Source organism: Apium graveolens, chromosome 1 (genome assembly GCF_009905375.1).
Source record: "Apium graveolens cultivar Ventura chromosome 1, ASM990537v1, whole genome shotgun sequence".
NCBI classification, from domain to species: domain Eukaryota; kingdom Viridiplantae; phylum Streptophyta; class Magnoliopsida; order Apiales; family Apiaceae; genus Apium; species Apium graveolens.
In genome coordinates, this window is record NC_133647.1 from 190,050,420 (window position 1) to 190,067,892 (window position 17,473).

The following is a 17,473-nucleotide window of genomic DNA, read 5'->3' on the forward strand; positions in this document are numbered from 1 at the left end:
CATGCTACCCACCAATTACCTGTAATGAGTGTCATTCACCTCTGCACCAGTCTCATCTCGAAAAATCTTGGAACCTGGAACAATTGGATTTTGAACAGAATTGCAATGCTCCATTCCGAACTTCTTTAAGACCTCCAACACATAATTTCTTTGACTAATATATATCCCATCAGCAAGTTGTAGGATTTCTATTCCAAGGAATAATTTCATTTTACCAAGATCAGACATATCAAATTCATTCATCATTGATTTTTTAAACTCAACAACCATATTCTCATCATCTCCAGCATAAATCAAATCGTCAACATAAACATTAACTGCTGACAAGTTACCTGTTCCACTGACCTTGGTAAAAAGCGTGTGTCCACTGCCACATTTCTTAAAACCTTCTTTGGTGAAATATTCTTCAATATGAATGAACCACGTCCTTGATGATTGTCGAAGCCCGTACAATGTTTTAATAAGTTTGTAGACTTTGTGCAATTCATTTTTTACCTCATAGCCTCTTGGTTGTTCAACGTAAACATCTTCCTTCAGATTTCCATGTAAAAAGGCAGACTTGACGTCAAGTTGATAAACACTTCAACCTCTTAGTGCAGCTAGGACAAAAAATATTCGAACAGTATCCATACGTGATACAGGAGCATACACTTCCTCATAGTCAATACCGTACTCTTGAGCATACCCTTTCGCAACTAAGCGAGCTTTGTATTTGTCTACTTCACCGTTTTTATTGAACTTTGTCTTATAGACACATTTTCCCCCGATCTTCTTTGCACCTGCTGGAAAATCAGTCAAATGCCATGTATTATTTTTCTCAATTGATTTTATCTCCGCATCCATGGCATCCTTCCATTTTGAATCAGTTATTGCTTCCTCATAACTCGTTGGATCGGAGCTGATAGATAGTGCCCAATTAATTTCAGCATCTTCATCAGAGAACTCTTCACCAGAAGTGTAGTCTTGCATCCATACAGGAGCCCTTGTAACTCTTGAACGTGAATGCATATTTATAGGTTGTGCGTTCCTGGTAACTTCTACCCCGCCATCATGTCCCAGACTATTATTTTCTGGTTCAACAGACTCATGTGACTTCTCAACATCACCACAATCCAAATCAAGAGAAATCTCCTTTTCATTTTCCTTATCCCAATTCCATTTTGTTTCTTCCTCAAAAATAACATATCGGCTTACTATTATCCTTTTTGCAATTGGATCATAAAGACGACAAGATTTTTTCTCATGAATTGTATTTCCCAAAAGAATACAACTTCTACTTTTAGCTTCCAACTTTGTTCTTTGTGCATCTGGAACATGTGCATGTGCTACATATCCAAATACTCTGAAGTGAGAAACTGAAGATTTAGAGCCACTCCATGCTTCCTAGGGAGTCATGTCCTTGACATATAAAGTAGGTGATCTATTCAATACATAGAAACTCCAATTGACTGCTTCAGGCCAAAATATTTTAGGAACACATTTGTCAGACAACAAACTTCTTACCATATTCATTACTGTTCGATTTTTCCTTTCTGCAACACCGTTTTGCTGTGGCGTATATGTCGCAGTCAACTGTCGTCGGATTCCATTCTCTTTGCAAAAACTATAAAATTCATTTGAAGTGAACTCCCCACCACGATATGTTCTTAAGAGTTTAATTACAAGTCCTGTTTCTTTCTCCACACTACTCTTGAATAACTTGAAAGAAGAGAAATCATCTGATTTTTCATGCATAAAATCTACCCATGCCTTTCGAGTGTAGTCATCAATAAAGGAAATAAAATACCTCTTGTTGCTATTTGATACGGGAGTGATAGGTCCGCAAAGATCAGAATGTACCAATTCAAGCTTCTTGGATGCTCTCGATGAGCTCTTTTTCAGAAAAGGATTTCGGTGTTGCATGCTCTTCAAACAATCAGTACACACACTTCCAATTTCATCGATCTCAGGCAGTCCAATTACCATTTCTTTTTGCTGCAATGTTTTAAGACCTTTATAGTCAAGATGACCATATCGTCGATGCCAAAGTTTTGTAACATCTTAAGTTGTTGTATGTAAACAAATTTCTGACTTCACTTTCTTCTCTGTTGATTGTGCTTTAGACGATAAAACAAACATCCGATTTGCAGTCATATTTGCATGGATGAGCAAACCTCTTGATGGAAGATAAATCGGACACTGATTTGAGTCAAAAAGCACACTTAATCTTTTCTCTTGCAATTGACCAACACTTACAAGATGATTCTTTAGCTCTGGAACAGAATAAACTTCTGATAGAACATAACTATTTCCTGTTAAAAATAATTGCACACTTTCTTTTCCAACAACATCCATTTATATATTATTTCCAAGCCTCACAGTATGTTCAAAGCCTTTATCAATATCACAAAATATTGAATAATCGCCACACATATGATTACTACATCCAGAATCAAGAAACCATAAGTTTTTGCAATTACCTTCGTTTATGTCTGTAGAAGCCATAAATAATAGTTCTTCTGACTCATCAAACTCCGCATAATTAACCCTTTTGTTCCATTGTGGACATTCATATTGATAGTGCCCAAGAGTATGACATTTGTAATATTCAATTGTAGTTTTGTCGAAGTCTTGCCGACCTCTTCCCCTGCCTCTGCCACCTTGGTAATAAGATGTTCGTCCACGTCCTCTTGAGTTATATTTTTCTTCATGAGTGACCTTGAGTGCTTGCTCTTCTTCTCTATCATTCTTGGACTTGAATTTATGTTCATGAACCAATAGTGAACTTTGTAGGGCATCAACGAACAATTCATCAATATCATTTGATTCTTCGATTGAGCAGACAATATAGTTTCATTTATGAGTGAGTGTCCTCAAAATCTTTTCTACTATCTTGGAATCATTTAAATCTTCTCCGTAATTTCGCATGTCATTAGCAATAGTCATCACTTGACTAAAATAATCTACAACTGGTTCATCTTTCTTCATTTCTAGCACTTCAAAATTCCTGCGAAGGCGATTAAGCTGAGCTTTTTGTACGCGAGCGTTACCTTGACATTTTATCTTCATGGAGTCCCAAAGTTGCTTAGATCTTAATTGTCTTTAAGATCGTTCTGTTAAGAGACTGAAACAAGTAATTTTTACCCTTCAAATCTTTCAGATTTAAATCCTCTAATGTTTTTCTTTGTTCAGCCGTCATCGTCTCGGATTTTTCGGACTCTTCATAACCCGATTCCACAACATTCTCATACTCTTTAGATCGCTGTAAATTTTCCATGACCATGCTCCAATGATCATAATCTTCATCATACTTTGGAATAGCAGGTTGAGCAAAGTTTCTACTTGCTTCTGCCATATCTTTTTTCACTCTGTGTTTACTCTCAACTCACCCTCTCAAATTAATATATAGCTCTGATACTAAATATTGAAACCAAAACAATAATAATCTGAACTGAACTCACTACTTCATAAAGAAAATGGTTTGGTTTTTATAAAGCCTTACAAAACAGAATATAGAAACGTGCCTACTGAATGTCCTATAAAACAACAACAACCTAATACGGAACCAATCCACTTATTTAGATAAGCTTTTACTTACTAACTAACAATTATCTAAATAACAAGAACACAAGATTTATTCAAATCTAATATAAACTACTTCAATGATATATTTATATGTGAAATCAAATTTATGACAAATGTAAATCAAACAAAACTAAATATACTTGGTATATTCTACCTAGAACAATCTCTTAGGATATAATATATATAAATCATGTCCCTATTCCGAAAATAAGGAGACTGTTTTCGTGAAAACCCAGATTTTAGTGTAACACCGGATAAATGTGTAGATAAGATACATGTGTACATGTGCAATACCTAAATCCATGACATTCTTTACATTGGACGAAATTATTAACGATCTTCCTCACGTAAATTTATGGCAAATGTATGAGACATATCTTTGACAAATTTATCAAAATAATTTTATTGGTTTCTAAAGATAAAAATTTATTTCCAAATTAATATTTTTCCTTCAAATCCATCACGCTTTCAAGTTTCAATTGTGTCACATCCGGGCTTGATTTTAAGCATCCAAACATATAAGTTTCATATATCCAAGCCTAAAAATGCCATATATAAAGAGCCCAATCCTTTGTGCATGGGTTACAAATAAAATGAAAGCCCAACTAATAAAAAAAGCCTATACAACCTTGTGCACAAGGGTCACTAATTAAAGTCCTCAATTTTCTAATTTTATTAACTTATCTTTCTCAAAGCTCTGTTATTTCTCAGCAATGGCACTTCTATTAAATAAACCAAATTTGCAAGTCTCTCACAAGCATGAAGCCTTTTTATCTTCATCTTCTAGCTTTTTAATGGGTACCCATTTCACCACTTTCACTCCTTTCTCTGGTATGCATTTTTTCATCTCCCATTAATATTTGTATGAATATGTGTGTGTATTTTTGTCTTTCTTGTGAAATTGAACTCTTTTTCTTATCTGGGTATGATTTTGTTTTTAAATTTCATTGCTTTAGTTTATTATTGCATTAAAGTTGTTAACTTTACTTCTCTTGGTCTACGGGCCGAGGATGTCGAGGGTTCTAATCTTGTCAAAGAAATGACTTGTGTGTTAATTGTAAAAGTGAAAAAGTAAAGTTTGTAACTTTTTGTATTAGTTATTTGTTTGGAATTTGTTGTTTTTTGTTTTATTTAGGGGAAAAATCGTATTGTCAAAATAGACTGGTTGTTTCTGCAAAGAGAATTTCAGGCTTGGAGGAAGCTATGAGAATCAGAAGGTATTTTAATTTGTACCCTTTTCTTCATTTTCTTTATATTTGGCTCTTTTTATATTTGCATTTCAATGTGGCCAATTTTAAGTATGATGTAGTGTCAGATTATTGTTGCAAGTTGAGATGAATACTTTTTAGGCGATTTGCGATATGAAGTGCACTACTTTAAACAGTTATCTGCAAGCTTATTTTACTGTATATTTTTAGTGACTTTTTTCATGTGGTGTATATTTTTCATGTCTTTATTGTGTAGAGAGCGACAGCTTAATGGAACGCCAACAGCTTCGAGACGTAGGCCACCTTTAAGGCGTGGAAGGGTATCACCTCGTCTTCCTGTACCTGATCATATACAGAAGCCGCCTTACACTAGTTCAAATGAGTTGCCAGAAATTTCTAGTGATTTTCAAATTCCTGATGCTGAAGGCATTGTTAAAATGAGGGCTGCATGTGAGCTTGCTGCTCGGGTTCTTGACTATGCAGGAACCCTGGTTAGGGTATGGTTTCTCTACTTAACAATTTTTTCATGTGTTGTTTCAGTACCTCTTAAAAATATGATTAACAATCTTGAATTTCAATCATGAATTTCTGTTGTACATTCGTTCATTGTGACTCCCTTGCTTCCCATTGCACGTTAATGTACTGTTGTAGATGTAGGCTTCCACTTTTGGAAGGCAATTTTGAGATGATGGAGGGTGTTTCGCTAATTGATCTATATGACGTGGGGTTTTTCAGGGAATGCTGCTTTGTTGACTCTTATTTTACGTGCTTAAGTTATCAATATTGCAAGCTAGATACTAACTACAAATTAAACAATTGTAGAATTTCAGTGAAAAATTCTACCTTATATTTCACTACAATGTACACTTGTGAGTTAAAAGTGAGAGAAGGGGAGGGGACACTGAGGAACACACTACTAGTCTTTTTATACTGGGAGAAGCCTTTACCATGAGCTATCCCCAATCTTCACATTCAGCTACAGATCACAGACCCTGCATGGACTTCAAAGACACGGGATCGGGATTCGAGTATAACCCCAGATAATGATGACATAAAGTGAAGAAAAAAGAGCAATATATGGAAAATTGACATATTACTATTAGGGATGGGATCTGTGTATGTAAGATACATATAGAGGTTATTTTGCGAGGGGTGGGGGTGGGGGTGGGGGTCTGGATTTGTCAATAATCTCATCAATCTTTAATCTTAACAAGGGTGCACCTAAATTTCTGAGGTTATAATGGGTCACATCTATTTGGAAACAGATAGTGCAATGTTATATATAAGGATTCCATTCGGTTACAATGAGTGATGGTGGAAATATGGTAAAGTGTACATTACTTTTCTGGCGGGTAAGTTTTTGAGCTAGGAGGAACCTAGGACATTCTGTATCTTCCACAAACAGGCACGTTGATGAATTAAAAGAAATTTAGATCAGGTAATCTATAAACTTGTATTTTGTTATTTATCAGGCATGAGTCATGACAAACAACCTACCACTGGCTTACATCATCTGGCTTTTGCTTGCTAAACAGTTGCATGACATGAATAACTGGTCTATGACCATAATATTAACACATATAGAATTAAATTTAAATAAGCCAAAGCAAGTTTTTGATGCATCTCAAATTAAAATAAACGTTGTAAGACGTTGTTTTGATGTTCTCGCTTGCTAATCAGCCATCAGTGACAACAAATGAAATCGATAAAGCAGTACACCAAATGATTATCGATGCTGGTGCTTATCCTTCACCGCTTGGTTATGGGCGCTTTCCAAAGAGTGTCTGTACTTCAGTCAACGAGTGCATGTGCCATGGAATACCCGATTCTCGTCAGTTACAGGTTCTGCGCTCTACTTATAACGTTGTTTCATGCTCACGGTATATATTTAATTGATGTGACTGCATACTTAATTGTAAATCTAATTGCAGGATGGAGATATTATTAATATTGATGTGACCGTATACTTAAATGTAAGTTGCTCAATGGTCTTTTCATATGTTTCACTCAGGTTCACTATAATGGAAATATAAATCTACTTTATTGTTAACCATTTCTGTTTTTACTAGTTAAGCATACCTTGAAGGTTTTTAGGTTATATCCTTTGTACTGCCACATGCTGGACTTTCTCTGACTGCATTTCAACTGGTGTTAGGGTTATCATGGAGATACATCGAAGACTTTTTTATGTGGCAATGTTAATACTGCAACGAAAAGACTTGTGAAGGTATTTTTTACTTTTATTTTTTTAATTAAGAGTAGTGACCAAGACTGTACATCTGTCCTTTGACAATATTTACCGCTGCTTATGTGATATATCGCGCTAGTTTATTTAAGTTTATGATAGCTAGTACAAGTCGTGATTATACCATTGCACTAAGTATGTTCACAATTTGTATACATGTGATTAGTTATATTTAATCCTAAATCTATAATGGTCTTTTCAGCTATTAATTTTGCAATATCTATTATCCAATTATGACAGGTGACCGAAGAGTGCCTGGAAAGAGGCATTGCTGTCTGCAAAGATGGTGCTCCGTTTCGAAAAATTGGAAAGAGGATTAGGTAAATTTATTTTCTTTCCAGTGTTGCTATGGATGAAAAATAAGGGGGCTTTTTAGATTTTATATATTGTTGCTATTACTAGCTAACTATTCTTTCCCAATCTTCTTGATCTATTTGACAGTGAACATGCTGAAAAGTTTGGTTTTGGCGTGGTGGACCGATTTGTTGGGCATGGAGTGGGGACCATTTTTCATTCTGAACCATTAATATTCCATTGTCGTATGTAACTTCTCTTTCATTTTGACTGCAACTAATATTTGGTGTGCTATTATATCAGTATCATAGGGAATACATTGCTACTTTGCAAGAAAGTGCCTGGATTCATTTACTAGTTACTACATATTACATGTACGTATAGTGGTCTTTTAATACTCCAAGTAAATGGAGTGGAGTGTAAATTTCAAGCTAAAAGTAATACTTGATAGATTAACATTTTCGTGATGTTTAGGCGAACACGAATTTTCGAAGCATCTCCTTTACGAAAAAATTCTACTGTATATATACAAGTCTTGTAATTCGAATAGAGCTGTCATCAAGCTCAAGTTGAAGAAATGGATTTTGTTCAATTTGAACTCATTTCTGATCTCGAGCCCGAACACAATTTTTGGGCTTGATAAACCGTAAACTCGATTTGGCAAGAAAATCTCAAACTTTAGCTCGATGATACTAAATTGTTTATACACGCTTACAGCCTACTTCTAAAACAATGACTTTGAAATTCATATAGTGCTTTTTGTTTGTTTGGTAGTCAGAATTCTTTTTGTTTGGGACTTTAAGTCCTGTTCAAAAATAATATTTAGCCAAAGTTATGTGGTCTCATAGTAAATGCTTTGCAACTAAATTTGTTAATATAAAGGTAATGCAAGGGGATCCTCCCCCTTATCTATATGTTATATTCTTTTGTCGTTATCTTGGCCACTGATATACTTAGTGTGTGCTCTTATAAACATATTTGTGCTTATTGCTCTACAGGCAATGAGTTTCCTGGTGTCATGGTTGAAGGCCAAACTTTTACAATTGGTAAGTCCAGTTCCTATATTTAAGTATCAGTCAGACATACATTGGGTTGAGTACAATCAACGAGTAAAACACTATGTTACATACTAAATTCATCAAATAAATAACACGCTAACTTCATTAAAAAGTTGACAAGTCACTAATAAATTTTAAGCCATATGAATCAAGTTTCACAATTTTTTCTTAAAAGACATATTTAAAGTTAAAATTTAACTTTTGGTGTAAGGCTTTACCAGTTGGGTAGACAGACATTAACACTAGTACTCTCTTAGTGTATATATGCAATTTGCATGACAATATGTAATAGCCTTATAAATTAATTTATTTAATAATTATTTTCGGTTTCACATTCCAAAGTAAAAAAACTTTGGACCATATTTTATGATTACCTAAACTCCTTATCATGAATTCAAATTCAGGTCTATTCAATGTTATCCAACTCTGTAAGGTTTGGGAGGAGTATACAAAAAAAAAATAGCTAAAATCTTATTCAAGTAATCATATTTTGTTGTCGTTTTGCGCTCGGTCTTGATGCTTTGTCATTGGAGAATCCTGATGAAGTTGTTAGATATTCTAACTATTTGTTTGCCGCAGAACCGGTTCTTACACTAGGTACCATTGAGAGTATAACATGGGAAGATAATTGGACAACTTTGACAAAAGATGGCCTCCCATCTGCACAATTTGAGCATACAATCTTAATTACCAGAACTGGAGCAGAAATTTTGACAAAATACGAGTAGAGTGATTCATTCTGCAACAGCAGGAAGCAGCGCAGCTTTTGACTATTTCTTCCATTATCTAGTGCCAGCAGTCTGACGGAAAAGAAGCAAGAAACTTGTTCTGCTATTAATTGTGTTAGAGGCATCGAACATAAAGGGCCTTTTGCAGCAGTGTTATAGGAAGATAAGATCGTTTCAAGAGCAGGATGAAATAAGCTGGTTTTGCAATTGGCAATTGGTGAAGAATTCTCAGAACTCCCAAAATGTTGACATGTGTTACATAATGTAATGTCATTCTTTTATATTTCTAAATATTATATCAAGTAGGTTATTAGTTCAATGTATATATTTATATAGGCTATAGCAACCTGACAAACTAGAGAAATTCATCTGTTGTAGGTAAACAAAATTAAGGTGCTCAAATCTTGTTTTGTTAATCCAACATTGCAATTGATTGCAAGTGTGTTAATTCTGTTTGATGGTTTGACTAGCCTATAGTAAAATATATATGTAGAAAAAATCTTCAAAATTTATAAACATACAGTAAAATTAAAACTTGTAAATGACTTATATTCAATTTATTAATTTAACTTAAAATAAAAATAAAAAAGTACATAAAAATAAAATTATAATTTTATGCAAATATAATCAATATAAAATATAGATAATTAGTTAATGTGATTAAAATTAAAAACATATTAATACACATAAAATTAGATAAAACAAGAATATTTATATGGAAAAACATAATATATTTTTGCGTGCTACAATCTTACACATTAGAAAAAAAACCTTCAATAAATATTAGTAGAGAAATTATCTTAAATGAAATGAAGATTTATATATTAATGATTACTAATAACTTCAATTATTATCAAAATTTAATAAAAATGGTTCTTGGCATACATAATATTTATATAGCAATCCAAAATTGCAACATAAATTAACATGCATATATTAAAGAATATACACATATATATATATAAATGAACTATTATTAAAATTTATATAAAAAAATTAGATCAAAATTCAAAGAGAAAAAAAAATGAATTTCATAAATAGTAGATTAATTAAAAGATGTTTATATAATAAATAAATTACATAATACCAGTATAAACCTAGAAATCTATAACAACTTCAGTCTAAGTCAATCTTAATACAACAAGTGCATAAGATAATTATGTATTATGTTTTATTTGTCACCGAAGTGACAGAATCACCCATATATGTCTAAGAACTATCTACTAAATTCTTGAATATCATCAAACGCACAATTTATTACATAATGATATTATTACATAATGATATGAAAGTCATAACTGTATCTCACTTCACTTTTAATACAACAAGTGCATAAGATAATTATGTATTATATTTTTAAATAAACCCGTCACCGAACTGTATCTCACTTCACTCTTAATACAACAAGTGCATAAGATAACCACAGAATCACCTGCTCACAATATATGTCTAAGAAGTCATAACTATATCTCACTTCACTCTTAATACAAAAAGTGCATAAGATAATTATGTATTATGTTTTTACTATAGAATCACCTGCTCATAATATATGTCTAAGAAGTCATAAATGTATCTCACTTCACTCTTAATACAACAAGTGCATAAGATAATTATGTATTATATTTTTAAACGGTGACAGAATCACCAGCTCACAATATATGTTTAAGAACTATCTAGTAAATTCTTGAATACCATCAAACGCACAATTTATTACATAATGATATGCAAGTCATAACCGTATCTCACTTCACTATATATAATAAATTTAAGAAGTTCGGTTTAATTATTTTAGACATTTGTTCAACTTTGTATGTCCAAAGTTAGAGACAGAGGCCGCTTCAGAAACCGACTATGAGACCTTCGGTAAGTTGGTGTTCCTCTATGAAATCGCGAGCCCAATTTATATTTGAAACGAAACAAGTTTAACGAGAGTCAAACTCTTTATATCAAATATATCTGGACAATATCCAGTTAGAAGTGCATACTAACTTTTACAGAAAGGAGCTAAAAATGCGGGAGATGATAATGTTTTCTGGAAGAATTTGTGGATATTAAAACTCCCCCAAGGTATTAAATTTGATCTGGAGGGCTGTTGCGTACTATCTATTAGGGGAGAGTATGAGCCAGTTCGGCTCGGTTTCCGGATAAAATCGGAACCGCAATCAAAATTCTTCGGTTTCTAAAATCGAAAATCGCAACCGCCGGTTCGGATTCGATTTTGGTTTCGGTTAAAAAAAACCCGGTTCGGTTATAATCGGCTCGGTTTCGGTTACAAAACCGGAAAATATAAAAACAAAAAATAATATAGAAATGAGAGGGATTAATACGCTTAATCCTAAGATTAATAAATATTACATCAACAGATTTCAACAAAAATAACAGAGTACATTGTGTTCTAATTTCCAACAGTGGGAATCAAAGTTGTTTTTCACAAAAGACAAGTCAAACAAAATATCCTACTATTGGACAATAAAAATCCTATTATTGAACTATTAGAAAAGGTCCTCTGGAAATAGATTGCAACATGTACCAACAACATCAGGAAGCCACAACATCAGGAAGTCACAACATGACCAAAAAACTAGCCTGCTTAGCAAAAAAGATCAACAAAATCAATTAATCACTAGTCAGATTTAACATATGCTACTCTGTACAAGACTACAAGTTACCAATCAAAATGGGCGCAAATAGTGACTATAAACTCATATTTTATATCTCATTATAGTTATATCTCATCTTTTACTTCAAAAAAAAATGTAGAAAATAAGCAAAATCAGCCTGGTCTCAGATTGTGACTATAAAGTCTATAATGCAGAAACAATAAACTGTATATTTTAAGGAAATAAACAATAACTACCAGACTACATACTCAATGCTTTCATAAACAATTTGAAAAGAACAGGACAAATGGACGAGGCTGATGCATTCTTTAGACTAAAATACTACATCAGCGTGACTGATTGCAGATTGTGTAAGTTACACATCTCTAATTGATGGATATTTATTTATTAATATTAGTAACCGGTTCGGTTCGGTTTTTATCGGTTCGGTTAGAAGGTATAACCAGAACCCAACCATTTAAATCGGTTCGGTTTTTTAATTTTCGGTTTTGGTTCCGGATCGATTTTTTCGGTTCGGTTTTTCCTGATTTTCTTCGATTTAGGATCGGTTTCGGTTTTAAATCGGTTTTTTGCTCAACTCTACTATCTACCAATCAAAATTCATCATGTGCATAGGGCTTAGAGGTTGTGTCAAGTGTTCAACCGCAAATGGCCCAAAAAATTTGGAGGACACAATTTTTTTATATTTTATGTGTGTATTTTATTCAAAAAAAAGGTACAATATTTATTTTCATGGAAAAAATATGAAAATAGAGTAAAATTTTAAAAATAGTAATTGTTAAATAATTGTAAATTATTATCTTAAGAAAAATTAAAAAAAATACATTAATCTTAAAAATTTTAGAAACCATAAAATTTTGAAAACAAATTGATTAACAAAGTATGTAACAAGAATGTTAATTTTTTTTAATAGTTTAGACAAATAATATTAAATCTTTCTCTAGTTTTTTCTTTGATAATTTGTCTACTTATATTTGTTTAAATATTTCAATTTTAAGGTGATTAACTTTTTTAAAATTATATCTATATTTAATATTTATATATTCAATGAAAAAAATTAATGTGAAAATTATATTATTATAATTAAATGATATTTTTATATAAATTTATATAAGTTTATGTCTGAAGTAATTTTTATTTAATTATTTCTTTGTTTAAAATTATTATATCTTATTATTCATGTATTTGTAATATTTTAGTTCAATTTTTAGTTTATTTAAATTATATTATAAAATTCTTTTGTGTATTCTAAATATTTGATTTCTACCATTTTAGTTGATTTTTATTATCTTATATGCTTAAGTTTGTTCCGGGGTGTTGGGGCCTTTTTTTTAAGCACAAAATACATGAAGCTCTAATGTGCAAGTTAATAATGTATGCCCAGTTTGTAACGAAGGAGCGGAATTAATATTTCATGTTTTAGCAGTTTAGTGTTGACAATTCTATTGATAACTCCGGTGAGCGGGCGGCTCCGTCCGACGCCGTTCCTGGACCTTCTGGATATGAATGAGGTGTAGCTGCTGGTTGGGTATCTGCAAAACAACACCGGGAGGGGGGTTTGGCTCCCATGGCGCCTCCGGTGTAAGAATAAGAATAGGGTTTTGGAGAAGATGAAGATGTGTACGTGTGATAGAAAGGTTGTTGTTTGTGTATATGGATGTGAGAGAGTGAGTGTGCAAGATTGTGAATGTTTTTCTTAACCCCTAAACCCTTCATCCTTGGGGGTATATATAGCCCAAAGGTAGGGTTTAGGGGTTGTTATCTCTAAATCAAGGTCGTTGGATCTTGGGAGCGGAGGACGCCTGGCTGGGGTGGATTGCTTACACGTGTCCAGGGGAGGACCACCTTCAGGGTGTCCTAACGGCCTTCTGACACGCGCCGTGCTTGTCTGGTATGTTGGTTGTTGATAGCTGTCATCGTCACGTGCCCATGTACCTTTTCTTGGCGGGTTGTGGAATGTGCATGTGCTTGAAGGGACCCCCCTCATGGTGATCTTGGCCCTGATCCGGATCCAGGTAGGCAGAGGATCCAGGTCCCGGGTTGAATCCGGATCCGGGTCATGGGATGGCCCCGGGCCTGGTCTCTCTACTTGATTATTCTGGGAGAGCGGGGTCTTGGTCCCTCGATTGAGCCTGATACCCTTTAGATCCAGGTTTGATCCTAACCGGGTCGCTTATAACCTATCATTTGCTCCCCACTCCCTTATGCAGATTTTCTGGATGAGGGAGTAGCGTATTGTCACAGTTGTTGCTCTAGGAGAAAAATGTTTGCTCCCCTGTTGCCCCCAATCCGGGTCTGCTGTTGGAGGGATATATCCGGATTAAGGTAGATGGAGAGAATTTCAGAATCGTGGTTGCCCCTTATCCGGATCTGATGTCGTATGTTCTAATCCGGGTTGAGGTAGAAGACTCTTGATGCTTTAGAAAATTTTCTGCTCCTGGTTGCCCCTAATCCGGATCTGGTGTAGTAGATATCAATCCGGATTAAGGAAGTGAACTTAGTTCCTTAGAAAGTTCTGATCCTTGTAGCCCCCCAATCTGGATTATGCCCATCCGGATTAGTGTAGAAGGATTTTGTTGCTTTAGATAATTTCTGCACCTGGTTGCCCTCCAATCCGGATCTGGTGTAGTAGATGCCAATCCGAATTAGTGTAGAAGGATTTTGTTGCTTTAGAAAATTTCTGCACCTGGTTGCCCCCCAATCCAGATTTGGTGTAGTAGATGCCAATCCGAATTAGTGTAGAAGAATTTTGTTGATTTAGAAAAATTTATGCACCTGGTTGCCCCCCAATCCGGATCTGGTGTAGTAGATGCCAATCCGGATTAGTGTAGAAGGATTTTGTTGCTTTAGAAAAATTTCTGCACCTGGTTGCTCTCCAATCTGGATCTGGTGTGGTAGATGCCAATCCGGATTAGTGTATATGAAATTTCCTTGGGAAAAATTGTTGCCCCCTGGTTGCCCTCCAATCCGGATTTAGAGTGGCAGATCAAGATCCGGATTAGGGTATATGAATTTGGCTGCTTGGAAAAAATTTCTGACCTTTTTCTTGTTTCCTGTTCCGGATCTGTTGAAGTAGAGAGAGATCCGGATTGACTTCGAGCAATTTTCTGCTCCGAAACCTGAACTTTGTTTACAATGATCAGGGTAGGAGTCTTTGGTCCCGGTAGCTGGAGGAATTTGTAACGTTTTTCGGCCTTTTCCCTCCATGAATTTGAAATTTTGACAGTTATTTCCTTGAGAATCGGCCCCTAATGATTATGGGGTTCAATGTGCATTTAATTGTGGGTGTATATACAATATATATATATGTGTGTTTTTAGTTTGTAACTGCTCTATGGGCCAATCGCGGCTTGCCACGTGGCAGGGGCGGTTGCCCTCTCTTACGCCTATTAAAGGCTGACCCCCCTTCTCTTCTTTTTTATTCTTCATCAAAAGAAAAACCAACAGTCACTTATTTTTTTCTTTATTTTCTCTCATTTTTCTGCGAAGTGCTGTGCTTTTGGCTGATTCTTGCCGCCGTGTGTCGCTGTTTTCGCCATTCATCTTCAGTTGACTTGTAAGATCTCCTCTTCCTTTCTTTTTCAATTTGTTCCTCTAATTTTCTTTTTGAGTTTTGATATTATTCTCCAAGTTTTTGCATGTTTGAGGTTCGCTTATTTGTCTTCGAATTGATATTGAAAATCGAAATTCTTGGTTGTTTTTGTTGCTTGGTTTTTTTGTATATTTGTAGATCTGTGCATTTGTGGTTGTTATATTGTGTTTTGTGCAAGAAAATTTGGGTTTTTGGGTCTGATATTTCTTGGTTTTTCGGGTGTGTTCTTGATGTTCTTGGTTTGAACATATGTATGTATATGCAAAAGGTTTATATCTTGCTTTTTAATTCTCAATCTTGCTGTTTGTGGGTTTGGGTTTTTGATTTTGATCCGAGTAGGGGGTATAGGACCCGAACCCATGGTAGCTGTTTGGGTAGGATTATATGGATGGGTTTTTTCAATTAAGTTTTTTGGCTTGTAGTAAATATGATCCGAATCGTTGATGTTTTTCCGGGTTGGAATTGCATTGGTGGTCCGGATCATTAGGTTATGGTAAAACTAACATAACTTACTTGATCCGGACCGCTTAGCAATCAAATAAAATTTGTAGGGCCCAGTCTAACTGACCTTCATTTTAATAGGTATATGGTCCGGACCAAGGAGCGGGCTAGAAGAGTTTTTAACTGCTACCCATCTTTTTCTGAAGACAATAGTGAACCGGATTCTTCTGGAAGAGAACAGATCAGGGGCGAGATGGTGAAGAAAGGGTCCGGATATGTGGAAACAATTTCTAGTTTCCGGTTTAAGTGGCTTCCGAAAAACTCGGTTATCTTTACACCTGAAGGCCGCTGGTCCAATATTAAATACCACTTTGTCAGGAAACCTTTCGAGTTCGATAATAGCATATACTATGCCCGGGTTAGATATGAGAGGCATGAGGATGGCCATCCGGGAATGTATAATCAGGGTGCCCTAGAGGATGTTTTTTCTGCGTTCGGGATTAGCCGAGATCACTACGAATTGAAGGACTTCTATGCGGAGGCCGACCCGACCGAAATGGACAAAGCAATCCGGGTCGTATTCCAGTTAACTCCTGATATTGAGTGGAGGTGGCCGGAACCTCACGAGAGGATTTTCCACCGCCCCTCGGATGGCTTCGTTTTGGTATGGCTGGAGCACTTAAGATCCGGATGGAGCCCTCGTTGCCACATTTTCATAAAACATTTGTGCAAGTACGTCTTCAAGATTTCCCCAATGCAAATCACCCCAAACAGCATTAAGTCTATGACCTGGTTCATAGCCTGCTGTAACAAGGCCGGGCTCCTGCCAACTTTCAAATTGTTCCATCAGATTTTTTATCTTTCCAGATCAAGCCAGAAACCCTTCTACGAGCTTAGGTTCCGGGCAGCCGAGTGTGGCTTCGGTCCGGGTAGGTCCAAACCGGTCATGCACCAGACCTCGTTGAAACACTGGAACAGGGAGATTTTAATGTTGAAGGGCTTCGACCTGGAATTCCTCCCCTATTTTACCACCGGGGAAGTTCAAACAAAGTTCAACCCGAAAATCTTGGAGGGGGGGCTGTTGATCAAATAAGAAAATTTTGTGGTAGTCTCGGGTTCCAGCCGACCCGGGACACTTTTATGAATCACAAATTGTTGTTCCAACTTGGATGTAAGTTCCTCGCCGATCCGGGTTTTTCCTTTCCTGTCGACCCGGATTTTGGTCTTATTTGAATTGCTTTAATTCGTTCAGACAGAATGATTACCTTTGATCCAGATCTCTTGTTTTGCTTGTTGATCCAGATCAAAGTCCTATTTTCTTTCTTGTGGTCTCTCTGAATAAGATATTTGCCTCTGATCCGGGTTTCTTGCTTGACTTGATGATCCAGATCAATGTCTAGTTTGCTTTTTTACTTGTAATCTGTTTAGAAAAAGTGTTTGCTTCTGAACTGGATCTCTTGCTTTCCTTGTTAATCCAGATCATGGCCTTATTTGCTGTCCCTTGATCCGGGTCCACTTCTTTGCGTGTTGATCCGGATCTTGTCCTTGTATGCTTGTAATCCATTTAGAAAAAATGTTTGCTTTTGGTCCGGATCTCTTTCTTTGCTTGTTGGTCCGGATCACGGCCTTATTTGCTGTCCCTTGATCCGGGTTTACTGCTTTGTTGTATTTGCTCCCCGGTTTTGGTTGCTTAGTCCAGTGGATTTATTGTCTCCGTCCTGA

The 17,473-nt window shown here is 35.4% G+C and overlaps 1 protein-coding gene across 1 annotated transcript; it reads left to right on the forward strand.

Moving 5' to 3' along the window:
• The first annotated feature begins 4,221 nt into the window (after positions 1-4,221).
• On the forward strand, positions 4,222-9,558 carry LOC141673968 (methionine aminopeptidase 1B, chloroplastic). Its single transcript, XM_074480696.1, has 10 exons — positions 4,222-4,395; positions 4,700-4,781; positions 5,029-5,269; positions 6,453-6,614; positions 6,704-6,745; positions 6,928-6,999; positions 7,258-7,337; positions 7,459-7,556; positions 8,310-8,357; positions 8,949-9,558. The coding sequence occupies exons 1-10, from the start codon at positions 4,278-4,280 to the stop codon at positions 9,095-9,097; spliced, it is 1,092 nt and encodes a 363-aa protein (XP_074336797.1). The 5' UTR covers positions 4,222-4,277; the 3' UTR covers positions 9,098-9,558.
• The last annotated feature ends 7,915 nt before the right edge of the window (positions 9,559-17,473 follow it).